Source organism: Rhincodon typus, chromosome 8 (assembly GCF_021869965.1).
Source record: "Rhincodon typus isolate 14 chromosome 8, sRhiTyp1.1, whole genome shotgun sequence".
In the NCBI taxonomy this organism is placed as follows: Eukaryota; Metazoa; Chordata; class Chondrichthyes; order Orectolobiformes; family Rhincodontidae; genus Rhincodon; species Rhincodon typus.
The window spans coordinates 61,082,560-61,096,925 of NC_063339.1; the positions used below are offsets into that span (position 1 = coordinate 61,082,560).

A 14,366-nucleotide genomic window follows, 5' to 3' on the forward strand; every position below is an offset into this window, starting at 1 on the left:
GCAGAACCCCAGATTAAAGTTCTGAGTTCAAATTCCAACATGGTAGATGGAGAAATTTGAATTCAATAGAAAGAAAATCTGGAATAAAAAGATAGCATAATGGTGACCAATTAATTATAATCAATTGTTCTTTAAAAAAAATAAAGACTGCTTCACCAATGTCCTTTAGGGAAAAACATTTGCCATTCTGACCTTGTCTGGCCTACATTTGACTCCAGGCTCAGAGTCATGTGGCTAACTTTTAACTGCTCTCTCACAACTTTCTGACTCAGCAAACTGAGCAACTGATACCATGGAGCAGCCAGCTTTCCACTGTTTTCCACTGCCCCACCCGGGATTTATCGTAGGGCTGGTACTGGGAGGACCATCTGTAACAGGCTGACTGCATCAGGAACCACCAATAGCAGCAGCTCATCCAAATTGTAGAACGGCTCAACTTTCGGTCAGCTTCTGGATGGAATGTTTATCAATGCGTGTTTTGGGCTATGCACCACCAAATTATCCATGGCCTAATTTCTGTAACCACTTTACCTTTTTTTTTGTTAATTTTGGGGGAAGTAATTCATTTCTGCTTGTCTCTTCTAAATGATCTCGTTGACATTGTCAGATCATTTTATGATCAAGGCTGGTAGGGTTTAAAATTATGTTTTGACAGAGTAACTGAGTTGGAATTCAGATTTCTTTTCCTACGCAGATAATTTGGAGGTGGGGGGGTTAAATTTTGACTTTGTGTGAGAATATGAAACACATGATGCTAATTTATGTCTTCCTTCATTTTATTTTTGTTCCATTGGTCAGGACTTTTCCAGAATGATTCTATGAATGCTGGGCTGGGACGAAAGCCAGGAGCGGTGAACGTAGAGTGACTCCCAATGTAGTTGTACTGCCAACAGGGAATTTCCTTTGTGCTGGACCCAAATGTAGATCACTGTGCAATGAAAGGAGGTGGACAGCCAATTTGAATAATTAGAGTTCCAACGAACAGCAATCACCCCAGGCCAACAGCAGATCTGCTCCACTACCTTGTGGGGAGGCCAGAAACTGAATGAAGTAGTTTGCTGCAACTCTCTCAAGGACTACTAGATCTAGAGGGTGCTGTGGAATTCTCCAAGTAGTTGCAGCATGCTGAATCACCTGTCCTTCATGGAGAAACACCTATGACCATAAGTCCATCAGGAAGTGGTCAGCACATAGCATCCTCGAAACCCTGTGGGAAAAGGAGAGGGTGTACCCTGTCAGGTTGTTCTCTGAGCAGACTGTCAAAGTCATTTGTCAGAATGCCTCATCACCAGAACTTTCCAACAAGCACCAAGACATTGCTTGGCTGATGGTGAGAGGGGTACTGCCAGTGAAATACCTCACGTATATCCAGACACTCTGCGCTGCTGCATGCCACCCTCAGAGCGGCTGGGGGGGTTCGGGTAAATTCTGTCACACATCTCCTTTGGAACCTGCCTTTGCAAAGGAAGTCTGGAGAAAGATGCAGTGGTCTTTGTCGAGGTTCATCCCAAGCTGCTCTGTGATGCAGGACTCTGTGCTCTACGGTCTCTTCCCTGGGATGCACACCCAAACAAACATCGACTGAGCCTGGAGGGCCATCAACTCGGTGAAAGATGCTCTTTGTCTGTCCGAAACTTGGTGGTCTTCCAAGGAGTTCACCTTGACTGAGTGTTGCAGGACTATGTGCTGAAAGATGCACTAAAGCTCGGGCCAACTGCCGCCAAGGCGTAGTGGGGCAAGGACCACTGTCTAAGGTCCTTCTACCGAAGCTAAATGGGTGTCCATTCAGGTATCAGACCATTCCATTGCCTCAAATGTGTGTAAATATAGTCTTGTAAAAGTAAGAAATGCCTTGAGTTTGTTTGTTCTCCATATGTAAAGATGGCACAGAACCAAACTGCTCTTGTGACTATGTAGGTGACTATATAAAGATGTTTTGAATAAAGTATATTTCTGAACTACAAAGAAGACTAGAGCTGGAAGAACCCTGTCCCAAAGTGGGGGCTGTAGGCAGTGGAAGTCCTCCTCCTTCTACCCATAGCCCAGTTGGCCATCCAGATCAGTCTGCCTGCTTGACTCCTCTAATTTGGGATACGTTTATTTATGTCTCCAAACTGCCTCCATATCAAAGTGTCTTTTTGATCCTCTGCCTCAGCGGTACCCCCTCTCCTGGTTGGATTGCTGAAGCTATAGAACTGCCAGCCCACAGATTGGGTTGGCAGGATCTCCATCCCATCTGATGCCCCTTAATTGGATGGCAGGTCTTGTGGTGACCAATTAGGAAGTCATGTCTGGGGAATTTGCTGAGTCAGACCTGCTGGTTGGCAAGTACTCAAGGCCACCACTTGTTCTCATATAGGGGTCTTGAAGGCTGTAGTAGAAGTCTACCTATTGACTCCAATGTAGAAAAGACTGACTAACTCTGGCCCACTCATTCAAAGCTACTACAAAAAACATTGCTACAAATCTGTGAGTTCACCCTGCTTTCAGGATTGATCTGCCTTTCATTTGCAATCATGTAGTTTCTTATTATGAATCTATAAAACCTCCCATATAAAATGCCAACAAATCCCAGCTGGTAGTTAACACAAAAGGCTGCAAACTAAACTTTTTTATTTGCTAAACAAGTCTAAATTCTGCTGAGAAGGGGAAAATGTTCAGTGCTATGCCTACATGTTACCATCCTATACAAACCATTACTTGAGACCATTTCATTAAAAGTATTTTACTTCACACAGGTAAGACTGAAATCTTGTTGGTAAAGTTTAATGTGGAATTTTGTTGCAACAAAGGCACCATGTGACTGCATGGACTGTGTGCATGCCAATACTTCAAATACAGATTCAAAAATTTAGCTCAAATGTAATCCAGGCTGCTGATGCAGTAAAATGTTTCCTCTCTTTCTCTTTTCTTCCTCTGAAGCTGCGACTCATTGTGAAAGTTTGGCATCAATGTCACTGGCAGTTCACCCAAGTACCTCATCCAAACTGGCTGTTCTTCATGTGTGGGAAGTGACTATTCTACAAGGGGCTGGGGGAGGGGGGTTTGGGGAGGGAAATCGCAGCTGATTCTGTCCTTACTGAATGTCTCCACATGTGCACTTTGCAGCAGGGGTTACTGGATCAGTAATCAGGAGAGGAATCCCTGGCATGTTTCTCCCTCCCCACGAAAGCCCGAGAACGCTGAAGTCAATTGCAGTGCTCTGAACACCAGCCTGTCTCAGATAAAGCAAACGCCTTACAGCCCCTAGGTTAAGTCTGGGACCTTCTTGGTCAATGCAGCTCAGTATCACAGCGTGTGGTGTATTAACCCATTGCATTGTTACGATTCTCATTCTTTAACAATCACACAGTTTAATTGTAAACTCATCATTAATTATTCTCTTTAAATTATTTGATGCAAAATTATGCCAAATATCCTTTATGGGAATTAATCACATTAAAGACTAGATAGGACGTTAGCTTTAAGAATTCACAAGTATGGCACATTCATGTCTGTTTCATGGAATGGGAGAAACAGTTTTTATTAATTCTTATACTGTTCATAATCAAAATCTGACTAATATTTATACTGGTTTACTAATTTTACTCAATAACAATAGCTTTGCATTAACATTTATCTACCAAACTATGACAAAGTATGTTTAATTTTACAGGTGGAAAACACAGTTGGCAAAGTTTGGTCACTGTAGGAATGAAATACTTCTTTTTGATTAAAGGTATTCAGGTGATGACAGGAGCTGCACACTTCAGTGCACATGCTGTTACAAAGGAAGCAGCTGCTTCCCAGCTGTAGTACTGAACTCACATACTGTACGAAGCATCCCCCAGTTTAAAGTGCACAAAGACACTGCAGCAGCTCAAAAACTCTCTCTTAGTTTGCATTAAAACCTACGTTTGTGGCTAAACAAAGAAGTTGAATCTTGGTGTTATCAGATGGAAGCAATTTTTAAAATACTCTGATTTCAGCAGGATTTCACCTCTTTATGGGTCAGTCATATATATTTACATTAAACATGCATTTAACAAAATGAATTTGCTGTTATCAAATCATGTCTTACAATTTTTTTTTTAGAAATCATCACTTTTTGAATGTATTCTCAACTTAAAACTGGACTGCAGAAATTGAAACATATTAACTTGAAGAATAAATGGAACGTAATCCTGGCTAATTGGGAGCAGCAGTTTTTTTTGCAGAAGACACAATCTTTCAATAAAGGTATCTGAACCCGAGTAAAAATATTTTGCAAATCACCCACTTATTTATAACAAATGATTCTTTCACGTACGGAACATTGTATGTTGCCCTTTGATTCGCAGTGTTTTAGTATTTACTCTATGATTGCCCCTTAAAGAAAGCACTGGCCTTGTTGTTCCTCCTCTAACTTGAGAACATCCCAAGGAAAATAATTGATGAAACTGACTTGACTGAGACAACTGCATCTCGGTTACAGGTGAAGCTTTAACTTGTAACAGGGGCTGAGCACTCTGATCTGCATTGAAGCTATGAAACTTAAGGCTGACTTTAAAGAAAACTACCCAAAAAGATCTAGCAGGATTTCACATTTCTCAACGTCAATCTGAATCAGCTGCCAAATCAAGGAAATTTCCGGCAATAGTGATATCACCAAGAAGGTAAGAAACCAATCATATTGAAAAATTCTCATAGACAGCAAACCAGGAAGTAAAAGGCATTGATTTTACAAATTTCACAGAAAGTGAATGAAACACTGAGTTGTACAGATTAAAAGCTGAACTATCAAACATACTTGTAAGAAAAAAATGCTTCTACATACTCATTATAATATTATGTGATATGGAAGCATTTCACATTACACAACTAGCATTTACAGTCTGGGGAGATTATTCGACCATAGTTATGACAGTAAAAAGCCAGTTACTTTTAATTAACAAAGCATAGCATTTAAGACAGATTCCACAGTGATGTTGCACATAAAAAGGCAGGTTCTTGTTAGTTCAGTGATTTCTAAAGTGTGCTGTCTTCAGGAACTGCAGGAACAGTGAACTCTGGATGAGTTGCCAATTCCTGACTACAACTTCTACATCTTTGTGTTTAACTGTGAATCCATAGATACCAGATGCAGTTATCAGTTTCACAGGGTACTGACAAACATCGCTGACAGTTTTGCCATCAATGGCAACTATAAAGATACTATACTGCAAGGGTCCTGAAAATGCAGGGGCTGATTCTTACCATGACAGAACGTACTTGCAAGGAACACTGGTGCTGATTACATCAGAGTATCTGGAGTTAGGTAGAGATCCTCAATTAAAATATCAACTGCTACTACCCGTGACACTGCATGTGGCACTCAACCACTGCATCCACTCTCTTACCCCTACCTTATCCCAGCCGCCTCCTCTAAAATTGATGGTTATTTCAGTCAGAAACTGAATGGCCAATATCTAGTGTATTGGCTGAACTCCTGCTGAAAAAGAACGTATGAAATAGAAGCCAAAGTAGTCTGCTCAGCCCCTCAAGCCTGATCAATAAGACCAAAGTTGATTTGATGTGGCCTTAACTCCATGATCTCACCTGACTTTCATAGTCTATGATTCCATTGTCAAATAAAATCTGTCAAACTCAGTCTTGAATATATTGAACTGCCTTCATTGCTCGTTGTGACAGAGAAGTCCAAACAGTAATGGCCCTCTAGGATAAGAAATTCCTCTCCATTTCTGTTTTAAATGGAAGACCCCAGGTGGAAGGTTCCCAAACAATAAATAATGTGGCACTGGCAAGAAATTTGGAAGAGTCATATGAGATCAGCAGGAAAGAGATTCCTGATGTTGAGAGCAAAGAAGTTCCAATTCCCAATGATGTAATGAACAGTGAGTGGTGAGTTGTTCATTTGCATGCACTAGCATCCTCTTTATTACATCATTTCACCTCATTGACACAGAGTCTTCCATTTTCCCACTCACCGGAGACAAACCAGAAGGTGTCTATTCCCGACATGGAAGTCGGAGCAGCAAATTGGCAACTTCAGCTTACCGCCTGCTCCTCCAGACCGCCATCAGTCCAACACCTCATTACATGCTTCATGGGTAGTGACCACATTCACCTCCATTTGACAGGACCTCCAGGTTCCTGTTGGCAAAGTGGACAGCCAATTTCCCTCTCCCCAACATATCCATGGTAAATGGCAGAAACCGTGCAGAGCAGCTGCAGATTGTCAGCGCTTGACCCAGTGCATGGCTGAGCTTTAAAGGTGACATTGGAACCAGGAATCCTGGCAGTTCCTGCTGTTGCCAATTTTCCCACCTACTGTGGGGTGCCATTGAAGGTGTGGTGCATAGGTAATGATACAAACTTTAGGAAATGAGAATACTCACTAGGCCTCACAGACAAACCCTTTGTGAAACTCACCAAAATTGACACTTGGGTGTTAAGTTGAGTTCTATCACTTGGGCAGCACGGTGGCTTGGTGGTTAGCACTGTTGCCTCACAGCGCTAGGGACCTGGGTTCAATTCCACCCTTGGGTGACTGTCCGTGTGGAGTTTGCACATTCTCCCCGTGTCTGCGTGGGTTTCCTCCCACAGTCCAAAGATGTGCAGGCTAGGTGGATTGGCCATGCTAAATCACCCATAGTGTGTAGCTTATGGGGGGATGGGTCTGGGTGGGGTGCTCCAAGTGTGGACTTGTTTGGCTGAAGGGCCTGTTTCCACACTGTAGGAATTCTTTTTATGGAAAAGTTCAGCCTTCCTCCTTATTTTGAAACTCTGTCCTCTAATTTTAGATTGTTCCCAAAAGAGGATTTAACAAAACTTTAGTGTCTTTATAATATTGCTGAAAAAGAGAAATGCAATCAAAGCTTTTCACCTTGCACTCATCAGGACATAATCACAAGAATATCAAGTCTCAAAGGGAACAGCAATTCATACAGCATGAAAGGAGGGTGCTGATTGCTTGGCAACTGGACTGTAATTGGTAGAGGTGTTGCCATGGAGAATGCATCAAGTAACAGTCAGGCTTTTGTTTAAGTTCAAACAATTCAACTCTAATTGGTCAAAGTACTGCCATATGGAATGCACCAAGGAATGGCTAACCCACGATCTTTTGTTTAGTTGAAAAGGCACAATAAGTGAAGATGTTCTTTTTCTTTTTAACGTGAACGTATGTTGCTTCTAGTATTAGCAATTCTTCTGCATTTTAAAAATTGGTGCAAGAATCTTAAATGGATTTTGCTTATGCTTAGAGTCTTCATACTTTAATATCAACATGAAACATAACCTAAGACACAGCCATGCATCATCTCAAATTTGGAATAAAAATTAAGACTGGCTGGTAGGGAATACCTCTACTTTTCCATTGGTTTTAATGAAAAAACTCAACTTAACATCAAAGATTCTCCTTACGCTATGGGTATAGTTAGTAACCTTGTAAATAGAGTCATAGAGATATACAGCATGGAAACAGGCCCTTCAGCCCAATTCTTCCATGCTGACCAAGTTTCCTAAACTGAAGTAGTCTCATTTTCCTGAGTTTGGCCTGTATCCCTCTAAACCTTTCCTATCCATGTACTTGACCAAATGTCTTTTGAATGTTGTAATTGTATGCATCTCTACCATTTCCTCTGACAGCTCGTTCCGTATACGCACCACACTCTGTGCAAAAAGGTTGCCTCTCAGGTCCCTTTTAAATCTTTCCCCTCTCACTTTAAACCTATGCCCTCTAGTTTTGGACTCTCCTAAGCTGAGGAAAAGACCTTGGCTATTCACCTTATCTACGCTCTTGTGATTTTATAAACCTCCACAATGTCACCTTAATAATAAAATTACCTGAAAGCTGTTTTTTAGGGGTTAATGAAACTGAATCAGAAATTAGTGCTGTTTGCAATATAACCAGCAATAAGACAAGAGCCCGTGATGTTAGGGGCAAGGTACTGGCATGGACAGAGGATTGGCTGACTGGCAGAACGCAGAGATAAGGATAAAGGCGTCTTTTCCAAGATGGCAGCCAGTGGTTAGTGGATTTCCGCAGGGTTCAGTGTTGGGACCACATTTATTCACATTATACGTTATGATTTGACAAAGGAACTGAGAGCATTGTTGCTATATTTGCAAATGACATAAAGATAGGTGGAAAGACAGGTAATGTTGAGGAGGCAGGGAGACTGCAGAAGGACTTGGACAGGCTAGGAGAGTAGACAAAGAAGTGGCAGATGGAATACAATGTGGGAAAGTGTGAGGTTATACACTTTGGCAGGAAGAATAAAGGCGGAAACTATTTTCTAAATGGGGGAAGGCTTTGGAAATCTGAAACACAAAAGGACTTACGAGTTCCAGTTCAAGATTCTCTTAAGGTTAGCATGCAGGTTCAGTTAGCAGTTAAGAAGTCAAATGCAATGTTAACATTCAGTTCAAGAGGGTTAGACTACAAGAGCAGAGATCTATTGCTGAGGCTGTAAAATGGCTGTGGTCAGACCACATTCGGAATATTGTCAGCAGTTTTGAACAGATATCCTGTATCTGAGGAAGATTATCCTGGCAGTGGAGGGGGTCGAGAGGAGGTTTACGTGAAAGGTCTCAGAGGTGAAGGACTTGTCATATGAGGAGCAGTTGAGGACTCTGGGTCTGTACTCAATGGAAAACGATGACGGGGTTCTGACTGCAACTTACAGAATACTGACAGTCCTGAGTATAGTGGGCGTGGAGAAGATGTTACCATCAGAAGGAGACAATGCCGGCCAGCAATACCCACATGCCAAGAATGAATAATAAAATAAAAAGAGAGATTAGGAACCAAGAGCACAGTCTCAGAGTGAAGGCTTGACCCTTTCAAACTGAGATGAGGCGGAATTTCTTCAGCCAGACAATAATTAATCTGTGGAACTTATTGTCGCTTTTGACACCAAATCATTGAGTCTATTCAAGACAGAGATAGATAGGTTCTTGACTGGTATGGGGATCAAGAGCTACAGGGAGAAGACAGGAGAATGAGGTTGAGAAATACATCAACCATGATTGGGCTGACTCAATGGGCTGAATGGCCATATTCTGCTCCAATATCTTATGGTCTTATGATCTAATCGTCAGAACAGACAGCATTGTTTTGAAGACCGTATACATATGGGCAGAGAGAGTAATTCTGTTGTTTTGTTTAGAAACATGGGGCAGGATTTCCACTTTGGTTCAGGTCGTCAAAGTCAGGGTCAAACGTGGGTCTTGACCTTACACTGTGTTGGGAGCTGTAAGCTGACAAGTAGTGGCCAGGGGGCACACTTGCTGTCCCATTAAAGATGGAGGAGCAGTCAGTTTTCTGGAACCACAGGGCCAATAGGTCACCATCCAGTGATGACTCCTCAACAGCCCTACTCTCTCAGATTGGAGCTGCCAAAAGGAATAGTGAAGAGAGACAGTGCCTCATAATGGAGCTGTCTTCAGAAGAGATGGTTAAAAAAGCTTTACAAGGTCACAGCTGCTTGGTCATGTTGGTGGTGGGACAACTTATTCAGTGGCCATACCTGTGGCTCAAACACCATGATGTTTATCAGGTAGTCCTGAGCAAAATGAAATATAGCCTCACCTCAAGGCTATCTTGTTTAGATGGCTGTGTTTCAGCTGCTGTGTGGGACCTGCCCACTGACAGGACAATTCCAGTCTGCAAGGCGAAAGAGACCTTAATTGATCCCTTAATCAGCTTAACTTGATATCCAATATTTACTTGTAAGCAGGTAGTCTTTCCAACCCAGACCCAGCCTTCCTGATAAGGTCTTGGGCATGGATGCTGACAGCAAACTGGTTGGCAGTGTGAGAGAGATAGTAGAAACTGCAGATGCTGGAGAATCTGAGATAACAAGGTGTAGAGCCGGATGAACACAGCAGGCCAAGCAGCATCAGAGGAGCAGGAAGGCTGACGTTTCGGGTCTAGACCCTTCTTCAGAAGTCTAGGCCCGAAACATCAGCCTTCCTGCTCTTCTGATGCTGCTTGCCCTGTTGTGTTCATCCAGCTCTACACCTTGTCATCTCTGGTTGGCAGTGTGAAATCACTTGCCTGCCTTCGTTAATTCCCACCCCTCTTAGCCTCCAAAATTCCTGTCATGTTCTCTCATGAAGTGATTTTTTAGAAAATATTTGAGAAAAACAAAACAAATTAAAATCTAAAATGTTGAGCAAGGCTTGATGTTTCATATTTATACTACCACACACCAAAATGAGTTGAAAATTGACACAAAGTGGAGTGTGATGTTCACAAAATAAAGAAACATTTTCTCTTTAACTTTAGACAGCATTTAAATCAACTTCGGTGTTAACCAACATAGAATTTCTTTACGTTGCACATACCGTGAGGTGCTGGAAGAGCCACGCTCTCATGATATTTGTTGCTACTTTGGGGAAAATGCCTCTTTTTTTCTGTCGCTTTTTGTCCTTGTCCGGATCATCATCGTCACCTGTGCCCGGTGAGGCCACACTGTTGTCTAACCCGTCACCTGAAATCACAGAACAAAGGAAAGCAAAAATTTACACATGGTGCGCATTCTGCAAATAACAAGCAAAAGCAATCAAATTTGATTCACGCTGATTTGTGGATAATGCAAGCTGATAACATTTCTCATTAAAATACTGGACTGTTATATTTAATGCAAGGCACTACATCTCCCAATCCTGTTTTGATAAACTTCACATGAACACACAAGTATCATTAATTCAATTATTGCCATGCTTTTGACAGAGAGAAGTCGTACTCTGTCAACTAAATTTATATTCCGTTTAAAAATGCAATGATAATTTTGTTTTGATTTCATTTTGCACTCTAAATATAGGGGATGGCTTCAGAGCAGATTTTCGAACGAAACATAGATGATTACTTAAAACAAGTCTGAACATTACAGGGATTTTGCATAAGGTGAGAGTAACTATGTCATGGCTCATTGCACAGAACAGACCACAGTTCATCAGCACACCCCTCCCCCAATGCATCTGTATGGGATGACACCCTCTGTCTCCCTGCATCAGTGCTTACGACTCTAATACTTATGAGGATTTGGTATATATCAAGGCAAGGTGCCTTCTTTAAATCAGGAGTTACCTCCATCCATTCTCACCACTGTTCTGCTTTTCCTTGCATTAATTGTGCATTAGCAAAAATCATTTACTTTTAACAGTCATAGTTATTTTTCTTTACCCTCAGGCAAAAATGCCTTGAAAGCCTGCCTAGAAGGCATCTAAATTATGTATCTAAAAAAACTCTGCACCAAGGCAATCCTGGACTCGTACTTTCTTAAAATTCATATGTGCTTGTCTTCCTGTTTTTGAGAGGCATCAATCAGAGCACCTATATATACCATATTTTCCCATTAATATTTGAACCAATAACATTAAAAAGAAAGAAGAAAGAAAGTATAATCAAATGCAAAATAAATGAAGGATACTGAAACAGCATCGGGCCTTTTTTTTATTCAATGGCTATGTTTCTCTCTTGCACATCATTAGCCTAAAGCCACACGAAAGAAGAAAACAGAGAAGTGTAGAGTTTATGCTCCCTGCTGATGTTTAAGAAGCTGAGGTCCTGGAAGGACATCTGGAAATTGCGCTGAGACTGTGGGTTTTGTAATTTAAGAATAGACATTCATTAGCAGTAAATGCCATAAATCCCATGCTAAGTAAAAACCTTGTTCAGAAAAGCCTAAAACAATAAACTTAGGACTCAACACTGCCAGAGCTGCATAGCTTCCTGAGGAATGTTACAAATGCAGAAGCTAATTCTACTACTGTCTTCTAGTAATATGATTATCAGAGGGTAGGTGGCACTGAACACTTAGGTTAAACAAAGGCCTTCTCCTTGGCAACTTTTACGTAAGTTAATTTTTTCTACCTCTCTGGCTGCAGACGCTAAAAAAAAACCCACAGCAAAGAGTTGGCAGATTAATTTTATTGACGTTTCCATTTTCACTGCAATGTGATACCCTCCATCACGTCGAAGAGGCGACCCCAGTATTTACAGACTGACAAGCCACTTCATTACAGCCACCCAGCCCCAAGGCAGCACAGCTCCCTCCATCTGCACAAATGTCAGTGCACAACCCTTCATCTACTACTAACTTTTGCTACCTCTCTGTGAATGTGAATCATGACGGGGAGCCAAAAAGGTGGAAATAATCATAAAAATGATGCTGGACCAGAAACATTCACACAGCCTCATTACAATTGCCGAGCACAGAGGGCTGGTGATTTACACCATGCTTCCACAATGCCAGGAAGGAATGCTGCAGGGCAAGTTTTCCCAAATGCTAATGGCTTATGACTGTTCCTTGGCAACTATGGCATTTTAACCTGTGTGGATGTACACTCCAAAACAGAAACTGGAAATGTCTCATCATCTGTCCATGTGACACAGATGGAGAATGGCTATTAGGAGCCAGGCACTGGGCCTTGGGGATCTGAGGTGCTGCGTTATAGCCTACGGCAGTTTTGGAAAGCTGTGCCTGGGGAGAGGAATATTCTATGCCTAAAAAAAGAGGTTGGCATCAGAAGTATGTGTGCATATTAGAAAATAAGATGAGGAAGAAGGGAAATGAACTAATAAAAATAAACGTGTTAGGATTTAGTATTTGTCAAAATTGTTAGCTGCATCAATCTTTATCTCAAATGAAACCTTTGTAATAGGCTATCAATTTAATAGAATTGAAAATATATCAAATCCTGTTATTAGTGAGGTCTTTTTAGCTGTGTGGTAAATATAACATGTTGACAATTTACTGAATTATTTTGTAACAAGATATTTTTGGCTATAAGATAATGTTATAGTCTTGGCATGGGTTAAAATTTATCAAAGTGGTGTTACATAAAATGCCTCTCAATTTGCCTTGAACAGCCAATACCTGAACCTCTAATTACTGGACTCTCTTTCTATCCTGCTGTGCTGCATGCCCTCTGTGCTAACATAGAATTTTTGAAAGATTTATTTTTAAGTGACCAGATATTCAGTAGGGCATGGCCTACTGGACTGGAGTCCTGTATAACAGCTGCACTTTCTTTTGTTGCATGCAACATTTACGAACTGCGTGGGTTTTCCTACGTTAAAGAGGAGACAGTGACCCATACCACCTTCTTTACACTCAAAGGAGCACTAAAAATCATTCCTTACAGGCTTACCTCAGGCTTCTCTGGCTAAAACAACCTCCCTCTCCGTGCAACCCAACACCCCCATCCCACCCCTCCCACCACCACCCCAGGCCAAAGCAAAGAGAGAGAGAGAGAGAGAGAGAAAAAAGGATTTTACGTTCCTTTCTCCTCAACTTTTCAGGCGGTATAAGCAGCATTTAGCACATTCAACCCCCAAATGGCTCCAAATGCTCTGAGCTGCAGGGGCTCATCTTTTGTTAGGCTCCCTCTATTTACTCAGGATTTACACAGGGCTCTCCAGTGAAGAGACCACATGTTACTGACAGAAAGCGGCTTCATTCACAACACATCAGACAACGGGGCTGCAGCCATTGCTGCTTCATGCTTAGGCAGGATTAAGACTCCAGTAACACTGAGCCTAAAGACTCTTGCTAAATGGTAAACAAAATGTGCTGGCTACTACTTAAACCAAATTAGGCAGGCATAGATCATAATACAAACATGTAAGGGCTAAAAAAATAGATTAATGTCTTACATCTGTCTTTAAGCCTCACCTTGAGTTTCCAATGAAGCAATGCAGCACATCTCACCTACTTATTTATGCAAATTTCTTTCTGACGGTCTTCTCACAGCTTATTTATATCTAGAGTCATAAATGTGGCCTCAATGACTCAAGAATGAGCTATATTAGAGCTGTCCTTGAAATACAGCAAATATTCTCACTTGTACGGCAAAGGAAATTAGACAAGTTCCAGATATGACTAACATTACAGTATAGTCGAAGCTTGTTGATTTCCATGGATACTTTTGGCTACACTTCCTCCCAACCCATTTGCTGTAAGAACTCCAGTCTCATACTTTCTCCATTTTGTCGCATTGTTGTGATGATGTCACCTTCCACATGAATACTACTAATATGTCCTCCCTTCTCTACAGCCAAGGGTATAGCTCCATGACAAGGTCATTAACTCTCAGGTAGACTCGAAACATTGTACACGCACGAAACATGGAGTCCTTAAAAATAATATCTCCCAAAGGCAAGTTATAAACACTAAATCCCTCTCCTTTCTAAAAGAAAGTTTAACTAATCAGAATAAAAACTGAATCTATGAGACTCTGTAACTTACAAGTAATTTCTAACAAGTCCAGATCTCATGATGGTGACCTTGTCTGGAGGTGCTGTGGATTTCCACAGATATGAGTGATGTTGCATGTCATTCCTTTTATGTTGTCATGTTATTTTCCCATGGACTGTTGTGCCATCCCAGAAGTTGCTA

General features: G+C 41.4%; 1 protein-coding gene across 1 annotated transcript in view; it reads right to left on the minus strand.

The window, feature by feature from the left end:
- Positions 1 to 14,366, minus strand: part of LOC109921702 (homeobox protein Meis2-like) — an 81,530-nt gene that overhangs the window by 53,084 nt on the left and 14,080 nt on the right. The window contains exon 3 of the mRNA XM_048600435.1: positions 10,309 to 10,454. Coding sequence (XP_048456392.1) covers positions 10,309 to 10,454 — 146 coding nt within the window. The remainder of the gene's footprint in view (positions 1 to 10,308; positions 10,455 to 14,366) is intronic.